The sequence below is a fragment of the Budorcas taxicolor genome, chromosome 11, assembly GCF_023091745.1.
Source record: "Budorcas taxicolor isolate Tak-1 chromosome 11, Takin1.1, whole genome shotgun sequence".
In the NCBI taxonomy this organism is placed as follows: Eukaryota; Metazoa; Chordata; class Mammalia; order Artiodactyla; family Bovidae; genus Budorcas; species Budorcas taxicolor.
Window position 1 is genome coordinate 130,278,861 of NC_068920.1, and position 19,823 is coordinate 130,298,683.

A 19,823-nucleotide genomic window follows, 5' to 3' on the forward strand; every position below is an offset into this window, starting at 1 on the left:
GCTTGGTCAGCCAGCACACCACTGGCCCACTCACCCCGGGGAAAAGCGAGGGACTGGAAGAGATGTGGCATCTGATGCCCAGACTATATCACCCAATTCTAGAAACAAGAGGTCACCTAAAAAGACCAATCTCCCAGTTTGGCTGTGTCAACTGGACTTTATGCCAGAAGAGAGCCTGCCCTGGCTGTGTTTTTGACCCCCTTGAGCCCCACTGAGTGGGAAACAAACAGTAACGTGCTGTGACTTTCCACACAATTGCCTCATAGCATTTCACAGCTTCTCTCCAGCCTGGAGCCCAGAGTCCCTCAGGGGCATGAAGAAGCCAGCTTGGGAGAAAGCTCCTTCTGCTCAAAGGACCCCACGCCACTACCAGGAGGGGTCTCTGGGGGCTAAGGGTCAACTAGCGCTGCCGGGCTCAGCCTGGGTGATTCAGGAAAGAGGATGTTCGCCCCTCCTCTCCTGTCACACCTGCCGCAGTCTCTACATCCACCACCCAGTCCCCCATGACACTGGGAAGTTTTGTTTCTTGCATTCGTTATTTCCTCTGCAGGGCAGGCCTAGACCATTCCAGGCAGAAGAGAAAGCTTCTTTTCTTTGGGAAAGCTTGGCAACTGAATCCTACCAATTCTGACCTTCATGGATTGTGAAGTTGGCTCATTACTTCACAGTTAAGAACACTTCCAAAACCAAGCATGGCTGGTTAGGCTGGAAGGGCGTGGCTCAAAGGACCAGGAGCCAAGACCCTAGACCTGACACTTTGGGAGCCACAGGAGCCTTGTGCCAGGGGGTCAGTGGGCTCCATCCATCCCTTTGAAGCCAACTCCATTCCATTCCAGCCTAGCACCGACCTTAAGATTAGAGAGGAGGACGGGGCTGCCTCCCCTCCCTCCATTCTCCTTGCACCAAATCCTCCGGCTGATGGACAGAGGAAGCACTGTCAGCCACCCCCAAGGGGACCCTGTTCCAGGAGGAAAAGAGAACTGACATCTTCCTGGATGCTGCAACCTGCCTCAAGGTGGGTCAGATCATGAAAGCAGGCCATCCCTAGGCTCCCTTTTCTGGGTGTCCAGCCCAGGTAGGTATAGCAGGGCCCAAAGTAGAGGAGACATGAGCCTTGTGACTGTGTGAGACATCAGATTCTGTAGCTCAAAGTTCAGGTGCTCCAGTGTGCTCATGGAGGCCAGCTCAATGGCAAAAAAGGGGAAAGTAAAATCCCTGGACGGGGAAGAGTTAAAAGCTCCTCTCCCCAGACAAGGGTGCTCAGCCTCTTCAAATAGCTAAAGCCTATTTTGCTTGGTGCTGGTTTTCCTAATAAATCTAGGGCCCATGGTGATTTACCAATAGCCTTGGTTATTGGCAACAGCAATCTCACTTACCCAGAGCAGTGCAGAGAACAAGCTGTAATTTAGAGCTGGATTTATTTTGTTTGTTCTACAGCAACAAACTCAGCAAATCATAAATTCCCTCTGAGATGAAGAGAGGAAATTGACAATATTTATGATCTCGAGAGGCGGAGAAGGGCCTGACCAGGCCTTTAATTTGTAACTGAAACTTCTCCTGGAGGCTCCAGCCAAGGACAGTTGGCGTCCCAGCCCCAGGGAGCTGAGCTCAGGCCAGGGTGCGGGATGGGGAGGACGGGTGGGTGTGCCAGGCGGGTATTTCCAGCCGCACCGTGGGGGTGGATGCTCTTGTGCATTCCAGAGGAAGGACATGGCTCTGTGCTCATCGGAACATACGGCAACAGAGCCAACAGTGGTTCTCAGATCAAACATTTCCTCACATCAAGGCAAGACTAGTTTGTGAAAGACTACTGGTCTGGACATGAGTCTGTCATTTACTACATTCTCACACACCTGAGGTTTTGAACTTGCACTTCAGTCTGTGTACTAGATACATCAGATATGACCATCTAATCATCTAGCAAAGGAATGGATAACAGAAGGTCATATACACACTGCTGTATTCAAAATGGATATCCAACGACAAAGTGGATAACCACAGGGAACTCTACTCAATGTTATGTGCCAGTGTGGCTGGGAAGGAGGTTTGAGGGAGAATGGATACATGTGTATGTATGGCTGAATCCTTTCACTGCTCACCTGAAACCACCACAACCTTGCTAATCAGCTGTGCATGCTGTCATTTCAGTCATGTCAGACTCTGTAGCCCGCCAGGCTCCTCTGTCCATGGATTCTCCAGGCAAGAATACTGGAGTGGGTTGCCATGCCCTCCTTCAGGGAATCTTCCCAACCCAGGGGTCGAACCCATGTCTCATGTCTCTTGCACTGGCAGGCAGGTTCTTCACCACTAGCACCACCTGGGAAGCCTGGTTAATTTGCTTTACTCAAAAAAAAAAAAAATTTAACAGTATAATGTTTGGGAAAAAAAAGAAATAGATGCACCAAAATTTCCACCTAACATTCCAGAACAAAGATGTGATCCTGCAAAGCTCATAAGGGACAAAGGAGCTGCCATCTTTCCTCATGTCTCTCCCTCAGCCTCTGCCTTTTTGTTCTTTTCATTCCTCCCCAACCCCTCACTCCACTGTCACTCTCCACTCCTCACCCCAAATCACTGCAAAGGCAATTCTCATTCATTCCATGCTCAAAAAGTCAAAGGGATCCCAACACGACTTCTATATCAGACAGTCAAGGTAATCACCTTTGTCTTTTCCAGCGGGCTTGCCCTCCTGTCTCACCAGCATCCTGCCTGGTTCCCATACAGACCACATCCCCTACTACTATCTCTACAACTAAAAAAAAAGTCTACAACACTTCTAACTCCTTCTCAGTGATCCTGATCTGTTTTTCCATCAGTGCCCCAATGGCTCACGTGCTTGGCACTATGTGACCCAGGGTGAGTTATTTCCATCATGTGTACCATGAGAAGGCAAGACTAGGTTGTCTCCACTTCTACCAGATTGACATGACATGGAAAAGCCTACCAATCAAGAACCTGGGAGACCCTGGGCTCCCCACGATGCCCTATGCAGCCTCAGGAAATATTGGGTTGGCCATAAAGGTAATTTGGGGTTTTCCATAAGACGTTACAGAAAATCCCAAATGAACTTTTCAGCCAGTTCAGTGTTTGGCCTGAGAGCCAATCAATGCCTTTCACTGCTCTGCTGATTCCAGAGGAGGGAAGTTGGAAATGTCCATCCTAAGCTTAACAGAGGGGCCAGGGAGGGAGCCAGCCACCTACCAGAGCCCAGCAGGGGCTCAGAGTAGGCTCACCTAGACTCTCAACCATTGCATCCAGCGCTGCCACCGCAGCCATGTAAATTCCTGTGTTCTTGGAGTTGAGGTTGTCTGCTACAGCGACAATGATGGAAAGCAGCATGGGCTGTAAGCTTTCTCTCAGGAGGGGGATCATCTTGGTGAGGGACTCCAGCGCCCACTGATTCACCTTCTTGTTGGAATCCTGAAGCCTTGGGGTGAAAGCATCAAAGACCTATTGAGGGAACAGAAACCAAGAGCCCATGGGAACCCGGGCTGGGCAGGAGTCCTACAGCCCAGCCAGCTGCCCTTGGCAGGGATTCCTCCTTCCTGGTGGGGACCATCCAGCCTATGTCAGAGCATTCCCAGTGATGAAGAGCTCGCCTCTCAAAGGGGGAGGTGACAAGAGGGGAAGGATTGCATATTGAATACTCGTTGGGAGCAAAGGGCATAGAGCATCTTGTTAGGTACTCTCAGCTCGCTCATAGAGTAATCTTAATGACCCATGAAGCACAGGTTCTCATCCTCAGTTTACCATTAAAATACAAAACAGAAACTGAGGCTGAGAGAGGTTAAATGATTTGCCCAGATCACACAGCTAGTAAGAAACTTCAAGCTTGTGTCTTAACTACTCTGCTATGTGGCTTGAGTGTCAGCAGCCTCACTCCTAGAAGAAGCAGGCATCTGCCCTCATTTCTAGACTATGAAACCTGTGCTTTCTCTGAACCCACCCATCCAGCCATCCTGGCCCAGTTGCCTGGTCAAGCACATGTTCTACCCCCAAACCTCATGTGCATAGCAGGGTTGGGGGCAGCCCTTAGCCATGGCAACCTCCATCTCCACCCTCCTCTGTATATATCCGCTAGGAGGATGAAAAATGCCCAGGACGACTCTGAGTGGTCCCAAGGTGCCCAACAGGAAGCAATGCCCTGGTCATCTTGGCCACTTCCAGATAATCTTATGTCATTACCATGGAAACTGGAAAGCAAGTATTTGTCAGGCTCCCTTTACCCTGGAGGGTCTGGCACAATGTCCAACTCTCTCCTGAGTTTTCCAGATTGAAGTTGCACCCACTGGGGGGAGAGACAGGACAGGTGTGGGGTGGCACTCACCTGGACCAGGTTGGCAGTGATGAGCGCTGGCTTGGCCCTGCAGTGCTCAACGAGCCGCCCCACACCTTCCATCCGAGATTGGTACTCTTTGGCCTCCAGCAGCCGCGTCAGCTCCCGTAGCTGTTCCACCATCTCCAAGCTGCCCCGCATAGAGGAGCGCAGCCCCACCAGCCGTGGGCCATTGGAGCTGAGCCTGCATGGAACAAGCGTCTGACCTGGGCAGCCCCAGGGAATGAACATACATCTTGTCCCATGCACAGCCCCCAAAGTCAGGTGGGGCTGAAACCAGAGTTTGACCTGCAGCTTAGTCCACTCGAGCCTCCCCTCCACCCACTGCTTGGGGTCACAGGCCTCGGAAACTCTCAAAGTGCCTTTTCCTCAAGAGGATGCTAATTGGGTGCCTAGGGTTCTGTCCCCTTATCAGTGGGCAGGGCTCTTTCTTCTTGCTTTTTTTTTTTTTCCTTCCTCTTTTCAGAAGGTAAGTTAGGAATGGGGTGAGGGAGCTTGGAGTGAGGGTGGAAATCCATGGAAGGATAACAGACACACTTTAACCTAAGAGTTGGGGAAGGTCTCGCCAGGAGCCTGCATCCTGACCCCTGGTCGTCTGGGTTCTGCTCATATCCTCTGGGAAGAGGGAAATGTTAAGAAGCCCTGTTGTCTTAACGTTTGTCTTAACATCAGAGGCCCATCATATTCCCCTGGTCCGTTCCAGCCAACAGGAGAGCTGCTTCACACAGAGCTCCTATCCCCACCCCCAGTGCTCACCTGGGTCTCTGAGTTCTGCCCTACACCTGGGTCCCACCCAGCAGAGCCCAGCCTCATCCATTCTGACAGTCATCCCTATACCCCAGGCTCCTTGCCTAACTGTGTGCCAAGAGCTCTGCTGGACACTGCGAGTGATGAGATGAGAGGCGTGGTCTTTGCCCAAGGAGCTCATGGACCATTGGGAGGTAAAGGACTGAAGGCCAGGGCAACCTAGGGGACATGGGGGCAGAGGGGCAGAGAGAGCTTCTGGGGGAAGGTCATGGTGGGCAGGGGGGTCACATCTTATAGAATAAACAGGCGTGTTCCAGGTGTAGACAACACACATAGGCAGAGGCACAGGAAAGAGAACTCGGAGGACTGGGGGGCTGAGGTCTGGCTGAGAGCAGGAAGTTAATCTAGAAGAGGTGGAGGGGGCTTCCCCTGGGGGTGCAGCTAAAGAGTCCAGATAGTCTCCCACAGGAGTTTAGTTTCAGGCGCAGGAGTGACTGTCAGATTCCTGTTGGATGTCTAACTCCTCCCGATGCCCACTCTCTCACCCCTGGGCCTATTCCTTCTCACCTGCCTGACTCTACCTCTGCCTCTAAATTAGTCCCAGGAGGGCCACTCTGATGGCCAAAGGTGCTCTAAGTGGATGAACCCTGGGTTCACATGTAGCCTGACCCCATCACCCTTAAACAGCAGCTACACGGCTGAGACTTCAGGAACCCATCTCTACCAGCAGATGCTTCCTAGCCCACGATTTGCCCTCCCCGAGATGTGGATGAGGGAACCCTCCCCATAAACTCACCCATGAGTCCTGCCGACCAAGTAGGGCTCAGTTGCAGCCCAAATGCATACCCTTCCCCACACCCAGGGCCACTGCAGGCCCCAGGCCAAGCCTCCATTCATTCTGGAGAGCCCTAGGGAGACAAGAGCTACTGTACCCGTCCTGGCCAGGCAGCCCATTCTCAAACACCACCAGACTTCTTGACACCTTGCGGTCTTTGGCTGATGGAAGTTCATCACCATCTTCTATTCCCTTGAGAAATACACACACAACATGAGCTGAAAGGGACAGCTCTCTGGGGAACTGCCAGATGCTCCAGTCTAGACAGAAACAAGAGGAATAACCCCTTCCACCCAGGAGAGCTTGGAAGGGCCTTGGGGAGCCTTCCAGGGGTCAAGGTCCCCACTTAGAAGATGAAGGCAAGAAAACCTAGGCAGGCACAAAGGACACAGGCAGAGAGAGGCAGAACCAGGTCTGAGCACTGAGAAGGAAATTCTGCCCATCAGGCATCATGGATGAAACAAAAGCCTCTAGAGTGCATGACCCCTTCCCTTGACCCGACTGAGGGTTGTAGGCTGCCAGGCTCAGGCCTGATCCCCACCCTAGACCAGCTCACACCTCACCACCTGCCAACTCACCTGCTGTTTAATAGCTGTCATGACCTTCTGCAAGTCATGGGACGGGAGAGACTGCTTCAGAAATGCATCAAACTTTGTGTTTGACATCAAGATATTCACCATCTTCCGGCCATAAAACCTGCCATTGAAGAAAGAGCAGGATGAAACAACAGCCACAGGAATGCAATATAAATTTGCTTTACAGCTTTGCATAATTTTTCTAATGATAGTAAGAGAATTTTAGTACTTTTTCTAATTATGACAGTAATCCCAACTCAGAATAAACACTGACCATAATCCCACTACCAGGAGAAAACCACTATTAAATTTTTATATTATTTTATTATAGTCATTTTTCTACACATATATATTTTCAGTTGCTATCAGAATGTATATATAACTTTTACCCAGCTTTATTCACTTTATCATTGATCATCTCCCCATGTCATCCGTTTTAATGGCTAAATAATATTCTGTTGGATGGCTATACCAAAGTGTATTAACTTCTTTTCTAGCAAGAGACATTTAGAAGTCTGAGAAAGGGTGTGGTGGGGCAATCTAGGAGGGAGGGGTCAATGCTACCTGATTAATCGTGGTGGTGGGGGGGCACCTTGGGTTGGGACTCAAAAGATGAGTGTGTGTGTGCTCAGTTGCTCAGTCACTCAGTCGTGTCCGACTCTTTGCAGCCCCGTGGACTGTAGCCTGCCGGGCTCCTCTGTCCATGGAATTTTCCAAGCAAGAATACTGGAGTAGGTTGCCATTTCCTACTCTAGGGAATGTTCCCAACCTAGGTGTTGAACCCACATCTTCAGCGTCTCCTGCATTGGCAGGCAGGTTCTTTACCCCTGCGCCACGTGGGAAGCCACAAAAAATGAGTAGGAGTTCACAAATGGGATGAGATTAAGAAGGAGGTGGAGGAGAGAGGACGCCGCATAAGACGGTCTGCTGGATCTGCAAGCGTGCGGTTGGAGAATAGCAGGCAGGGACCGGACCCAGGAAGAGAACAGGATAGAGAAGAAGGAAGGTAAGAGCCAGTTTAGGGAGATGTGAAGGAACTGGGCTGAAGCTGAGGAATGACGAGATTTTCACTAAAATCGAAATGTCTCAGGACTTCCTTGGTGGTGGGGTGGCAAGGAAACCACCTGCCAATGCAGGGGATACGGTTCAATCTCTGGTCCAGGAAGACGCCACAGGCCGAGGGCAACTGAGCCGGTGCACCACAACTCCCGAGCCGGTGCCACAGCCTGAGAGCTGCAACTGCTAAGCGTGTGTGCCTGCTGCCACTGCTGAAGCCCGGTGCCTAGAGCCTGTGCTCCGCAACAAAAGAAGCCGCTGCAGCAAGAAACCTGCACAGCACAATGAAGAGGAAGCCTCACTCGCTGCAACTAGAGAAAGCCCACACAAAGTAACGAAGACCCAGCACAGCCAAAAATAAATCCATAAACAATTTTTTTTAATGTCTCAGGCAGCAGTGTGGAAGATGGATCTTTGGGGACCAGGCTGGGTCCAGGAGACCTGTTAGGAGGCCACTATAATAATCCAGGCAAGAGATGCTAAGGCCTGACATAGGCAGGAGGGTTGGGTTAAGTAAGGATAATCAGATTCAAGAGCTGCTAAAGAAGATGAAATTGAAGGGTTTGGCAGCTGATTGGAGGTGGAGCCTGAAGCATCCAGAATTATCATATTCACTCCATCTAAAACTTCATTAATTATAAAGATGCACCATTAATTTATTTCTGAAAGAAAAACAGAAAAAGAAGACATGGCCAATTTCCACTGCCTTCAGTGACACAGCCCCACATGTGAAAGCCATCCATCCTTCTTCATGCTCTCTCAGAAACAAAAGTAACACTTCTTGTGGGGACTGCCTGCCTTCCTTAGGTCAGGTAAAGTACCTAATGGTTGCTTTGTAGGAAACTGTGGAATCTGGGTCTTTACTTCAATGATGAATGTTTGCATTAATATCAAATTTATGCCCCAACACTCTATTCCCATGCCTTTTCTCATACACAGTAACTCTTCACTTCAATGCCAAAAACAGTGTAATATTTCTAAAGACATTTTAAACAACGATTAAACTCAACAAGTCTCCACAGTGACTTCTTAAAATAAATATAAAAGGCTAACCAGCAAACAGAGTCTCATAATGTAGTTCCTACAACACAAACAGTAATTCAAAGGTTTATATGATGAGAAATGAGGATCAAGTTTGCAATTGTGTAGATAGTAAAACCAAAGTCTTAATTGCTGCCTGGCCAACAACTGTGAGATGCCTAGAATTCTAAGATATTAAAATGTGGAGGGAAAAATGAAGTATAACTTCCCCATTTTTAATCTTAGATGACTCAGTAAATAATAGTGACTTTTAATAAGAGAGGGAACACAGCCAGAGAAGCAGCCTTCAGGAGAAGGCAGTGAATTCATTTAGGATGACAGTGGAATATCCCAATGATGGGTCCTGGGGAGGCATCAGAGAGATGGATGGATGGATGCTCAGAGAAGGAGCCGCCCAGAGGGAGACACAGGGGAGCATCAGAGTTTCGCTGTGACTGGAGCCACAGGAAGTAACGGTGCCACTGAAAGAAAGCTGCAAGGCGGGGATGAGGACTGAAGACACTCCTGAAGCCATGGGCATCCGGGTGAGGGGGGAGATGTGGGAGAAAGACACAGAGGAAGGAGGAGAACCAGGGAGTGTGGCGCCATGGAAACCAGAAGCATAAGGTTCCAAGAAAGAAAATGAAGTGCCGTCAATGCCATCCAGTGTGAGAGAGAGGTCGGCGACGGGTTTAGATCTGGAGAGGTATTAGAGCTTAACCTCCCTTCCCCCACCCATGTTGAAGAGCAAACCAATCAAACCTTCTATTCAGCACTTCCCTGACAATATTCCTCCCTTCAGTAGATGGCCCTTTCACTCACCCCACAGTGCATCTGAAAACCTAAGTGTCATCTCTGATTCCTCTTTGAAATCCTCACCACCAACCTGCGATCAGCTCTGCCTTCAAAATACACCCCAATCCACCCCCTCCCACTTCTGCAGCCTCCAACATGACTTGCCCAGATTCTGGTGTAGCCATCCACCTAGCATCCCACCTACATCCTGGCTCCTCTCCCCAACTATCAATCCTCCAGCTGTCAGAGAGACTTTTTTCAAAAAAATTAAAAGACTAGCAAAGATATCAAAAAGCACCCAAATGCATTAGCAATCAGGGAGGGAGGAAAGAAGCAGCAGTGAGCTAGCACTTCTATCCACTAAATGGGTAAAAATGTGAAATCCAGAAACTGCAAGGTTGTGAGGATGTAGGCACCTCAGGGGCAGGGTAGGGGGGGCCTCCCTGGTAGCTCAGACAGTAAAGAATCTGTCTGCACTGTAGGAGACCCGGGTTCAATCCCTGGGTTAGGAAGACTCCTTGGAGAAGGAAAGGGCAACCCACTCCAGTATTCTTGCCTGGAGAATTCCATGGACAGAGGAACCTAGAAGGCTGCAGTCCATGGGGTTGCAATCCTGAGGTGCAGTCCTGTGGGAGTGCATGGGGAGGGTGTACGCGTGTGATGCCACCTTCCCAGGTGCACCGTGGGACAGCCCATGTGAACGCACCACCTGGGACACAACACAGAACACGGTGGACGTGTCCTCTGGAGCTGAACCAGGAGCGGTGGGGGTCCAGACATAACATGTCACAAACTGAGAAGTATGATAAATGACCCCAAACCCAGCTTTTAAAGACTCCTACCAAAACCCCAACCCCTGACCCATGAGCCGCCCCCGCCCCGCGGCCTGGCCTTGCCTCCTCCCCATCACTGCCCACCACTCCCCTCATTCACCATGCTCCACGAAGCCTCGCCATCTCATCATTCAACACCCAACTTAGCCCATCCCAGGGGATGTACCACCTGCCTTTGCTGGGACTCTTGCACCCCAAATCCTCAAAGAGCTGGGCCCTACTAGCCAATCAGTTCTCAACTCAAATGTCAATCTTTAGCGAGATCTCCCTTGACTCTCAACCTAAAGTAGTCCCTACCTTGTTCTCCATTACGTTTTTGTTTTGCCCCTTATTTGTGTCTAAAATTGTCCTAATTATTTACTTGTTTATTATGCAACTAGGAGGTAAGATCGGGGGTCTAATTTTTCCTGTTCACACCTGTGCTCATAGTAATGAACAGAATACACATCACATATCTCTTGAAAAAAAATGAATGAATGAATGGATAGCTTTATAGGGAATGGAGCTGGACCGGGACAGAAACTAGAGCAAGACTGCAGTGGCTAGAGGGGGAGTGAAAGGTGAGGGATGGGAGGCAGATGGTAGGGTTGCAATGGCTAGAGAGATTGGAGATGAGGGTAGTGACCATTCCCTGAGCAGGCCTGGCTCTGGCTGTGGTGGTGTGGAGAGGTGGGATGACAGCTGTAAGGAAAGAACACAACTTTGTCCATCGCTGTCTCTCCGCGTGGCCCTGGGGAAGTTGAGCTGCGTGGGCAAGACCCTCAGGGGTGGCTGGCAGCCTTGTCTGCCTGGGCTGGCCAGGTCAGCCGTCCCCCAGGCCCTGCATTACCTAGTGTCCTGGTTGGAGTCCTGCGCCAGTCTCACCAGGTTGTGCACCAGCATGTCTGTGCTGTCTCTGGTGCCTGAGAGGAGCTTCTCGGCACCTATCTGCTCCAGGACGACCGACAGGTGCTCGGCAGTGCACTTCCGGACTAAGGGGTTTCGGTGGCTGAAAGGAAACAGTCACAGGCAAGGGCTCAGCCAAGGAATGGGGTTTGGGTGGGGGTGGGGGGCATCCCCAGACTGGCACACAGGGACCTACAGTTGTGCCTCCACGTTTCATGCCACAGTGGGCTCCCAATTTTGTCCCTCCAGGGCTCAGGGGAATCTTCAAGGAAGACCAGTTCCTTCCTGACAATGAAACTGAAGCCACGTGACGTCCCCAGGCCCACCGTGTGCCCGCCATCCCTGTGCCTTCCTGAGCTCATGTGCTGCCTTTGCCTAAATTCACTTCTCACCTTTTCTCTACCTAGGATACCCTACCTCTGCCTTCTGAGCCCCCAGAAAAAACTAGTACTTTCTGGGGAGTGGGGAAGAGCACTGTCCTTTGTCCCCTGGTAAATACAGGGGTACCCCACGGTTCCCAGGGAGCAGACAGCAAGTCTCCCTCTCAGTTGAACCTCCTGTTCCCCTCTGGCATGGTGACCCTTCAGCACCTCGTGGGCATTTACTGCGTGTTCATTGAGCTGAATTGAAACAGGAGGTGGGATGGGAGATTGATGGGTGTTTTCTAGGGGAACCTGAAATCTTACAGGAGGAACCCATCGGATGTCACCTCTTTCTTTTTCACCTCATCCAATATGAATTCAGTGTGTCCACAGTCCATTGCATTCGGTGACACTGGCCCCTTCCTCCCCACTGGGCACCATTCCACTGGAACACAAAGGAAGGCTTCCCTACTCAGTGCGGTCCAGGGACCAGCGCATTAGCACACAAGTCAGAATCTGCGCTTTAGCAATATCCCAGGGAGCTCCAATGCACAGCCCTGTTCCAGGCTCCCATGGTTCTTCCTGACAAGAATCAATTGGCCCCGTTTACCATGAGCACACCCTCCCTGCCAGGCTCTGCACTGGACACCTTTGAACCAGGGTCTCCTCAACTCCACAAGCTACTTTTGTCATCATCGTGCAGGTGAGGAAGCAGAGGCATGGGGAGGAATCCAGAAAAAAAAATACAATTGATTTCTCCCTGGTTAAAAACAGCCACAATCAGCACTCAATGTCAGGTAGAGACAGGCACTTCCCCTACCCCTCTTTCATGAATCAATCCCTGTACTCTCTTCCCAACAATTTTATTATTATCCCTGGTCTCCTTTTACAGATGAGGAAACAGAAACTTTGGGGAAGTTTAGTAACAGTCCAGGCTGTGAACTTAGGTAATGTGGTTCAGGAGTCTGTGGGCAAAGGCCTTCTGGCTGTGACAGCTCACCCTGGGTTCTACCCAGTAGGCCGCCTGGCATAACGGTCAGTGACTGTCTTGTTGGGGCTGAGAGCTGTGTCACCCTGTGGGAGAAAGGGCTTGGGGGAATGCTGGTTTTGCTGTTGGTGTTGGTTTTTGTAAAGAGAAAGCAGATCTGGCTGCAGAAGGGCTCCGACAGCAGCCTGTCCCCTCCTCCTCGCCAGAGGCCAGCTAGAGCAGATTTTGTGCCTTGCTCTGCTCACGGCCCAGATTTCATCAGAAAGAAGCATCCCTCCCCTGGGTAGAGTGAGACCCGGGCCGAAGGCTGCCTCTGCCGGCCCATCTCTGGGGACAGTACCACGGCCACTTCGAGCTCCCCGGTGTTGAGCAGACAGTAGCACCCGTCCCTTCCCAGCTGGGGCCTGGGACAGCTACAACCTGCCCTCATTATCCCCAGCCTGGCCCAGCAGAGGCGGGAGAGAGGCCCACCGGGGAGCAGGGGTCTTTCTCCCCAAGGGAAATGCTTGAGGTACCTGCACCATCTCCCTGCTCTGCCCCTACCCAGTGCCTCTCCCCTTTGCCTCACCTCCCCAGGCTGCCCCCAGTCAAGTCCCCACGTACTAGATGCCCACGGAGGTGAGGGCCACCAGGGAGCGGGCGGGGGTCACGTGCTCCACCATGGCCCCCAGGGACCGGTTGGCCGCCCTTTGGATGAACCCGCTGGTGTTTGCCATCTTCTGGAGCAGGCAGCGGGTGATCTCCTCAGCCTCCTGGTCCATGTTCTTCTTCAAGGCCCTGAAGAGGTCTCCCAGGGTGCCGATGGCCAGGCGGGACACCTTGGAGCGGAGGTTGGTGACCTTGGAGAGAGATAGGCGGGGGACCTGCAGGACTGCTGGGCCCTGCCAAGGGCTCCAACACATAGGAAAGAGGAACCTTGCACCAGCCCTCCTGTGGCCCCCACCCTCACCCAGGCCTAGGCCTCGCCAAACTGGAAATGGAAACTCTGCAGTAGCTCTGGGCAAGACAGTCTCATTTTTTAAAAAACACCATTACTTTATTATCATCATAATTATCAGTCCTACTATTGTCATTACCATCTGGAATTTGTACAACACTTAGTCTTGAAAGCACTTCTACAATTAATGTTTAATTTGATCTTCACAAGGCCCCCCAGTGGGGACAGTCTACTCCCAAGGACAGGGGGCATTGTCTCCACTTGTGATAAGATACATCTTATTGCCCATCTGGGCCCGGCCTAGGCCAAGCCCTAGCCTCACAGGAGAAAGGATTTGGGAAATGTTACAACTGCCCACAGGTTGGAGATCTAGCCCAGAACACTCCATCCCTCCTCAGGTATTCTAAGTACAGAGGACAACACAGGGCTGTGACAGATCTCAATACCCAGAGATTAGAAATAAGGAAACTCCAGGCCTCAATTTTCCAATCTAAGAAATGGGTGTCTAGCTGCCACCTCCGTGGCTGAGAGCAGAGATATAAACAGGGATGCCCTGGGAGCCACGGGCCCCTCTGCAGCTGCTGTGTGACCAGCACTAGCAGTAGCACCAGGGAAGGAGGACTGGCTGGGGGTCAGGCAGAGTACACAGGACACGGGAGCCCTTACCTCCCCCGTCACGGCCAAGGACACATCATGTAGCCTCCCGGTGAGGACCTCCGAGTGACAGGCTGCCAGGCGCTGGATGCTCACCAGGCCCCTCTCCTTCATCTGCCTGAGAAGCAAGTCCAGGCCCTGTCATAGGTGGCTGGGGGAGGGCACTCTACACAGGGCACCCACACTGCCACCACCCCCGCCACAGCGGGGAGGGATTGGATGGCATCAGCAGCAGTGTCCTGGTGTCACAGCCAGGCTGAAAGGCCAACAGTCCAATACAGGCCATTTTACGGGGTCCATGACCCACCCCAACCCAGGATGGAGGCTCACCCCCACAACCCAGGCCTAGGCCACCCACAGAGCCTGCGCCTACAAGAGAAGGCTCTTGAACATGAGAACTGAAGGAGGCCTTCCCACAAATGGGACCACAAGTCATCACTTTGCTCACGACCAAGACTGGTGGCTCTAGTGGTAAAGAAGCCGCCTGCCAATGCAGGAGACATAAGAGATCCGGGTTCAGTCCCTGGGTTGGGAAGGTCCCTTAGAGAAGGGTATGGCAACCCACTCCAGTATTCTTGCCTGGAGAATCCCATGCACAGAGGAGCTTGGCGAGCTACAGTCCACAGGGTCACACAGAGTCAGACACGACTGAAGCGACTTAGCACACAGCACACAAGACTGTGTGGGGGAGGAACACCGGAGCGGGATGAACTTGACTTAGAGAAAGGAAGGACACTGGCCTTCCTCAGGCCTCCATGGAAGCATTGCAGAGTCAGATTGTACTTCCTAGGCCCGGCTCTGGGGCACCACGGAGCTGCACACAGGACTGTTGGCAGCCCGGGACAGACACTGGCCATGGGACTCAGATGCACACCCCCGCTCCTCCCCCCCCCCCCCCCCCCCCCCCCGCCCCACAGGACCAGGATCTGCAGTGGGGGTGAGGCACAGGGCAGGAGCTCCTATGCAGCCCCACCCCACCCCATCACAGGGCACACGAGCTGTTTCCTCACCAGTCACTACTCTCCAGGCACTGCAGGGCATCCACCAGCCCCAGCTCAGGGTTTGAGAAAGGCCTCAACTCCCTGAAAGCTCGAAGATCCGTCTCTTCCTCCTCTTCTTCCCACTCAGGAGACCCCAAAGTGAGAACCGCAGGTAAGGATTGAGCTGTAAGAAAAGGAGAGGAGCAGGGGGTTCACCCAGAAGACCTGAGGCCTCCACAGCACGGCACTGAAGCCACCTTACTGAGAAAGGGAAGACGGGGTGAGGGGTCTGCAGGCTGAATGGACTTGTGAGGGGTAGAAGCCAGGGCCTCAGTTGCACTCCCTGGGGAACCATGGAGACCACCTAACTCCAACCTCTTGTTGACCGTTTTTATCCCTACCATTGCTAACCTGATTATGATAAACACACTGGCCTGTGACAGGCTGCTTGATGTCATGTGACCAAACCCACCCAGCTGGTAATTCATTCCCAATCCTGCCCTGTCTGTGGCTGGAGGTGAGGCCAGCAGTTCTATCAAGGAATGACTCCCTGGCTCTAACCTTGTCTCCACCCAGGAGCCTGTGTTACGACTTCTCCTCCTCCTCCTTCTCCCCAGTTCTCCATCCTCTGGTGAAGCCAGGGTCCCCCCGACAGTCCCTCAGCTCCTTCATTAACAGAGCCAGGACTGGAATCCAGATCTCTCACTTCCTGCCTAGTTCTCTGCAGAGGTTCATCTTTACGCAGCTTTCACAATGCCATACCCAGGAGGTCCAAGGCAAGAGTGAGCTGAGGGTTAGTACTCTCCTTAAAGCCAAGACACAAAGCCCTCATTCATTCCTGGATTCTCGTCCCAGCTTTGCCAATGGATCGAGAGTCATCAGCCACAGTCTAAGTCCCTATGGGTCACCATCACCTTGAGTGATCTTGGCTGACCTTGGGTGACTTTGAGTCTCTGGTCTCAGTCTGTCGTCTATAAAAGAAGTAGCTTAGATTAGGAAGATCAATGTTTCCCAAGTACCAACTATTCAGTTACCACTTCCATGAGTTTTGGGGGTTTTGTTTTGTTTTGTTTTTTTGGCCCTATCTCTTAAGTACTTGTACCCTTATTTATTGGGTATTTTCCTTCAACTCACTTTTCAAACCCTGCTGCTGCTGCTGGAGAAGGAAATGGAAACCCCTAAATAAGTTTATTTAAGGGAAAGTTATATCACTACCATAATTGGTAAATGATTATTTGTCATAGTGTGTGATAAATATTTACAGTCAGAGTAAACAAATATTATAAAACTCTCGCTACAAAGTGGCAGTCAGCTTCTGATGTTTCTAGCCAGGAAGAAGATCTCTTTGTTTAGAGAAGAAACTCGAAAGTCTTAGTAAGGCGTTAAAAATTAGCACCAGATTAAGACTTTCTACTTGATGGTATCAAAAGAATAGAAAGAGAAAGAAGTAGAAAGGTGAGCCGGTGTTATTTCTAGAACCCAAATGATGCTCTATTCTCCCACCAATGTCTTACAATATCCTATACTTAAAGAAACTCTGAACCAAGTTGGTTGTTTTCAAATGTTCTTTTGTAGCAAAATCTTTTCAAATGAAATCCCACATAGAGCCCTAATATGCCAAAAGGGGAGGCAAAATAGACCCTCCCTTGGTAGAATGGGGACAGGGCCTCCCCTTGTCCCTTGGGACCTTCCTGAGTGTCCCACGGAACCTTCAGCTCCTTGCATCCCAGTCTGTAACCAGCCCTGTCCAGCCCTGACATTTTATGACGCAACAGGCAGGAATCCAAGATTTTCCCAGAACCCTTTTCTCCTCTTCCAGGTGTTTCCAGATATTTCCAGAGGCTGTTGTCAGCATCTGTGACCCTGGTGCTCTGGCAGGTCCTCTAAGACATGCCACACAGGTTGGGCACACCTGTCCAGCCACCCACAATTCCCTTCACAACAGGGCTGGCCCATAGACACACTACTGTTCCTCTCTCTGGCAACCCCAGGCTGCCTCTTGTTCTAACAAGGGCAACAAGCAGAAGCAGAGCAGCAGAGGTCACCCTTGCCACGCCCCTAAGCATCCAAGACAGCATACCGAGAGACGGATATGTGCCCCCCACCAGTTGGTCTGGGCCCCACCTGAAGCATGGCGGGCAAAGCTGGGTTCCTGCTTGCTGATGGGGATGCTGGGCAATGAGGCCCGGCTGGCCCGCTTCCTCAGGATGACACCAAGGTTGTTCCTGCGGGGGCTGCTCAGCCCGGTGGGCACAGACAGGGTCCCGCTGCCCCGGAGGGGAAGGAGGCCTGCGGAGGCAGAGAAAGTCCTTGGACAGTGCCGGTCCTGCCTGGCCCCAGAGCCCTCCTTTGGAAATGGGCCCATTGGTGAACTACGAGAGAGCAAATGTGACTCCCTGCGCAGTCTCAGGATGGAGACCATGTGGATGGGAAGTGTGGAAATGTTCTCTTTTTGGCCCAGATGTTGGTGAAAAAGTGTCCCCAGCCTGAAGGCACCTTCCCCAAATACCCAGTACCTTCCTTCATCAAGGTCCTCCAGGAGCCCAGGCTCTGGGAAGTGAGCTCTCTGTCCCTCTCCGGCTCCTTTGCCCTGCGGAATAACTCCATCTCCTTCATCTGCTTCAGCCTCATCCTCTCCTGGGCAGACCTGGCAATGGTGACCTGAATCTGGCACAAGGTCAGAGCAAACTCCGTCACCTTGTGGACCTAACTGCGCTTTCTATACCTTCTTCATTCATTCAGTCATCAAGAACATGAGTGGCTCCTGGGTGCCGATAGTTGCTCTGAAAATGATCAAAAACTCAGAGGCCTTGCTCCCAAAGAACTATGTAGAGTGGTGAGACGGCAGCAAACAAACCAGCCTCTGATGTCAGGCAACCATGCACGGGAAGGAAAGTAAGGGACACGGGGTGATGGGGTTTGTTTCAGGTAGGGCGATCTCAAGGCGGTGGCATTGAAGCAGAGACAGAAACAAAGTAAGGAGCAGACCCTGAGTCTGGGGGCTGCTGGGTGTGGCTGTGAGCCTCAAGGAGGACGCTGGTTGGTGTGCCCAGAATCAGAGGCGAGGCAGGACACAGGTCGGGAGTGGTGGGCGTGGGCAGGAGCCTCGGCACACTGGGCCCAGCGGTCCATGGCGGGGACTTGGGCTTCTCCTCTGAAGGACACAGCAAGTCCCTGGAGGTTCTGAACAGAAGAATGACATGATCTGATTCCCTCTTCCCCCCGCCTTTCCTTTTTTTTGCTGGGTAGGGGGATTCTCTAAGTATTGTTCTTTATAACTTATTATTTTGACAAAATTAAAGATTCACAAGAAGTTGCAAAAATAGAACCAAGAATTTCCACGTGGCAGGACTTGGACTAGGATAGCCGGAAAAATGATAGAATGACCGGATTCTGGACAAGTTCAAAAGTAGAGCCCACGGCTTTGGCTGATACATGAGGTGTGGGATAAGAGAGAGACAGGAGGTGGGATGGGCCTGCGATTTGGGGTCAGAGCAGCTGGAAGTCTGGAGCTGCCTTTTACTGCCATTCACAGAGAGAAGACACTGGGAAAAGGAAGTTCGGGGGTGGGATGGGTGAGAATTCAACAGTTAAAATCTTGGATAAGATAAGTTGGAAATATAACTAGAGGCCTAAATGCAGATGTTGAGTATCAGTGCTATATAAATGCAGGCATATAATTTAACAGCTCCTGGAGTGCAGGGGAAGGTCTGGGCTGGAGAGGGAGATTTGGGAGCCCTCTGCATAGAGGTGGTACCTAATGCCATAGGTCAGGATTCAGGTTACAGTGGTCAGTGTAAATAGACAAGATGCTAGAGGTGTGAGTTCTGAGTGCCATCACATAGAGGTCAGGAAGACAAGGAGGAGCCAGCAAAGAAGGACCAGGAAGGATGCAACTGATGTAGTCAGAGAAGCAAGAAAGAAGCAGCCCTCATTTCCATTCCTTGGTGGGGAATTCAAGAAGGATGAGCCACAAAAGTGGGCAATGGGTCAAGCTGAAAGAGCACTGTGACTGCTGCACGTGGGAAGGTGGATCCACCAGTGCCTCAATGGGGTGATTTCAGTGGGGCTGCAGGGACTAAGCCTACTGGCCCACGCTCAGGAGAGGACTGGTAAAGAGACAAGGCAGAGTTTTTGCTTCGGTTTGGTTTCCTTAAGCTGAAAGAGAGCTAAGATGCTCGTGGGGATGATCCAGTTTCAAGGAAATTATTGTTGATGCAGGAGAAAGACAAGTGCTAGAGTTGGGATGTCAGATGGATTGAGCTAGAACATTAGGAGAAGGAAGTGAGCAAATGGGCTGCGTGAGGTTGAGATGATGGCAGGGAAGATATTTGCAGTGCCGAGGTCTATGGTGTGACCATGGGAGTGAGTGGCTAAGGTGGGTAGAGGACAAGATCATTTCATGGCCCTGAATTATTCCTCCTTTGCCCCATGGTCTGTCACCATTGCTGGAGAGGGAGGATGTGGTACCTGGACCTTATCAGCATCACTGGATCCCACAGCACCTGCACATAGCAGGCCTTCAAGATCCGCTTATTGCACTCTTACATCTCTGTTTCAAAGGAAGACCATAACAGTGACTCTGCGTGTATGAACACATGCATCCAGATAGTCACGATGGCGTGATCACTCACCTAGAGCCAGACATCCTGGAATGTGAAGTCAAGTGGGCCTTAGGAAGCATCACTACAAACAAAGCTAGTGGAGGTAATGGAATTCCAGTTGAGCTATTTCAAATCCTGAAAGATGATGCTGATAAAGTGCTGCACTCAATATGCCAGCAAATTTGGAAAACTCAGCGGTGGCCACAGGACTGGAAA

General features: G+C 51.4%; 1 protein-coding gene across 1 annotated transcript in view; it reads right to left on the reverse strand.

Annotated features, from left to right (window-relative positions):
- The window catches only part of TOGARAM2 (TOG array regulator of axonemal microtubules 2), a 45,021-nt gene that overhangs the window by 12,031 nt on the left and 13,167 nt on the right, over positions 1-19,823 (reverse strand). The window contains exons 8-17 of the mRNA XM_052649514.1: positions 17,520-17,670; positions 17,128-17,292; positions 15,034-15,187; positions 14,036-14,141; positions 13,036-13,271; positions 11,027-11,185; positions 6,497-6,614; positions 6,016-6,110; positions 4,328-4,520; positions 3,234-3,450 (exon numbers count right to left, since the gene is read on the reverse strand). Coding sequence (XP_052505474.1) covers positions 3,234-3,450; positions 4,328-4,520; positions 6,016-6,110; positions 6,497-6,614; positions 11,027-11,185; positions 13,036-13,271; positions 14,036-14,141; positions 15,034-15,187; positions 17,128-17,292; positions 17,520-17,670 — 1,594 coding nt within the window. The remainder of the gene's footprint in view (positions 1-3,233; positions 3,451-4,327; positions 4,521-6,015; positions 6,111-6,496; positions 6,615-11,026; positions 11,186-13,035; positions 13,272-14,035; positions 14,142-15,033; positions 15,188-17,127; positions 17,293-17,519; positions 17,671-19,823) is intronic.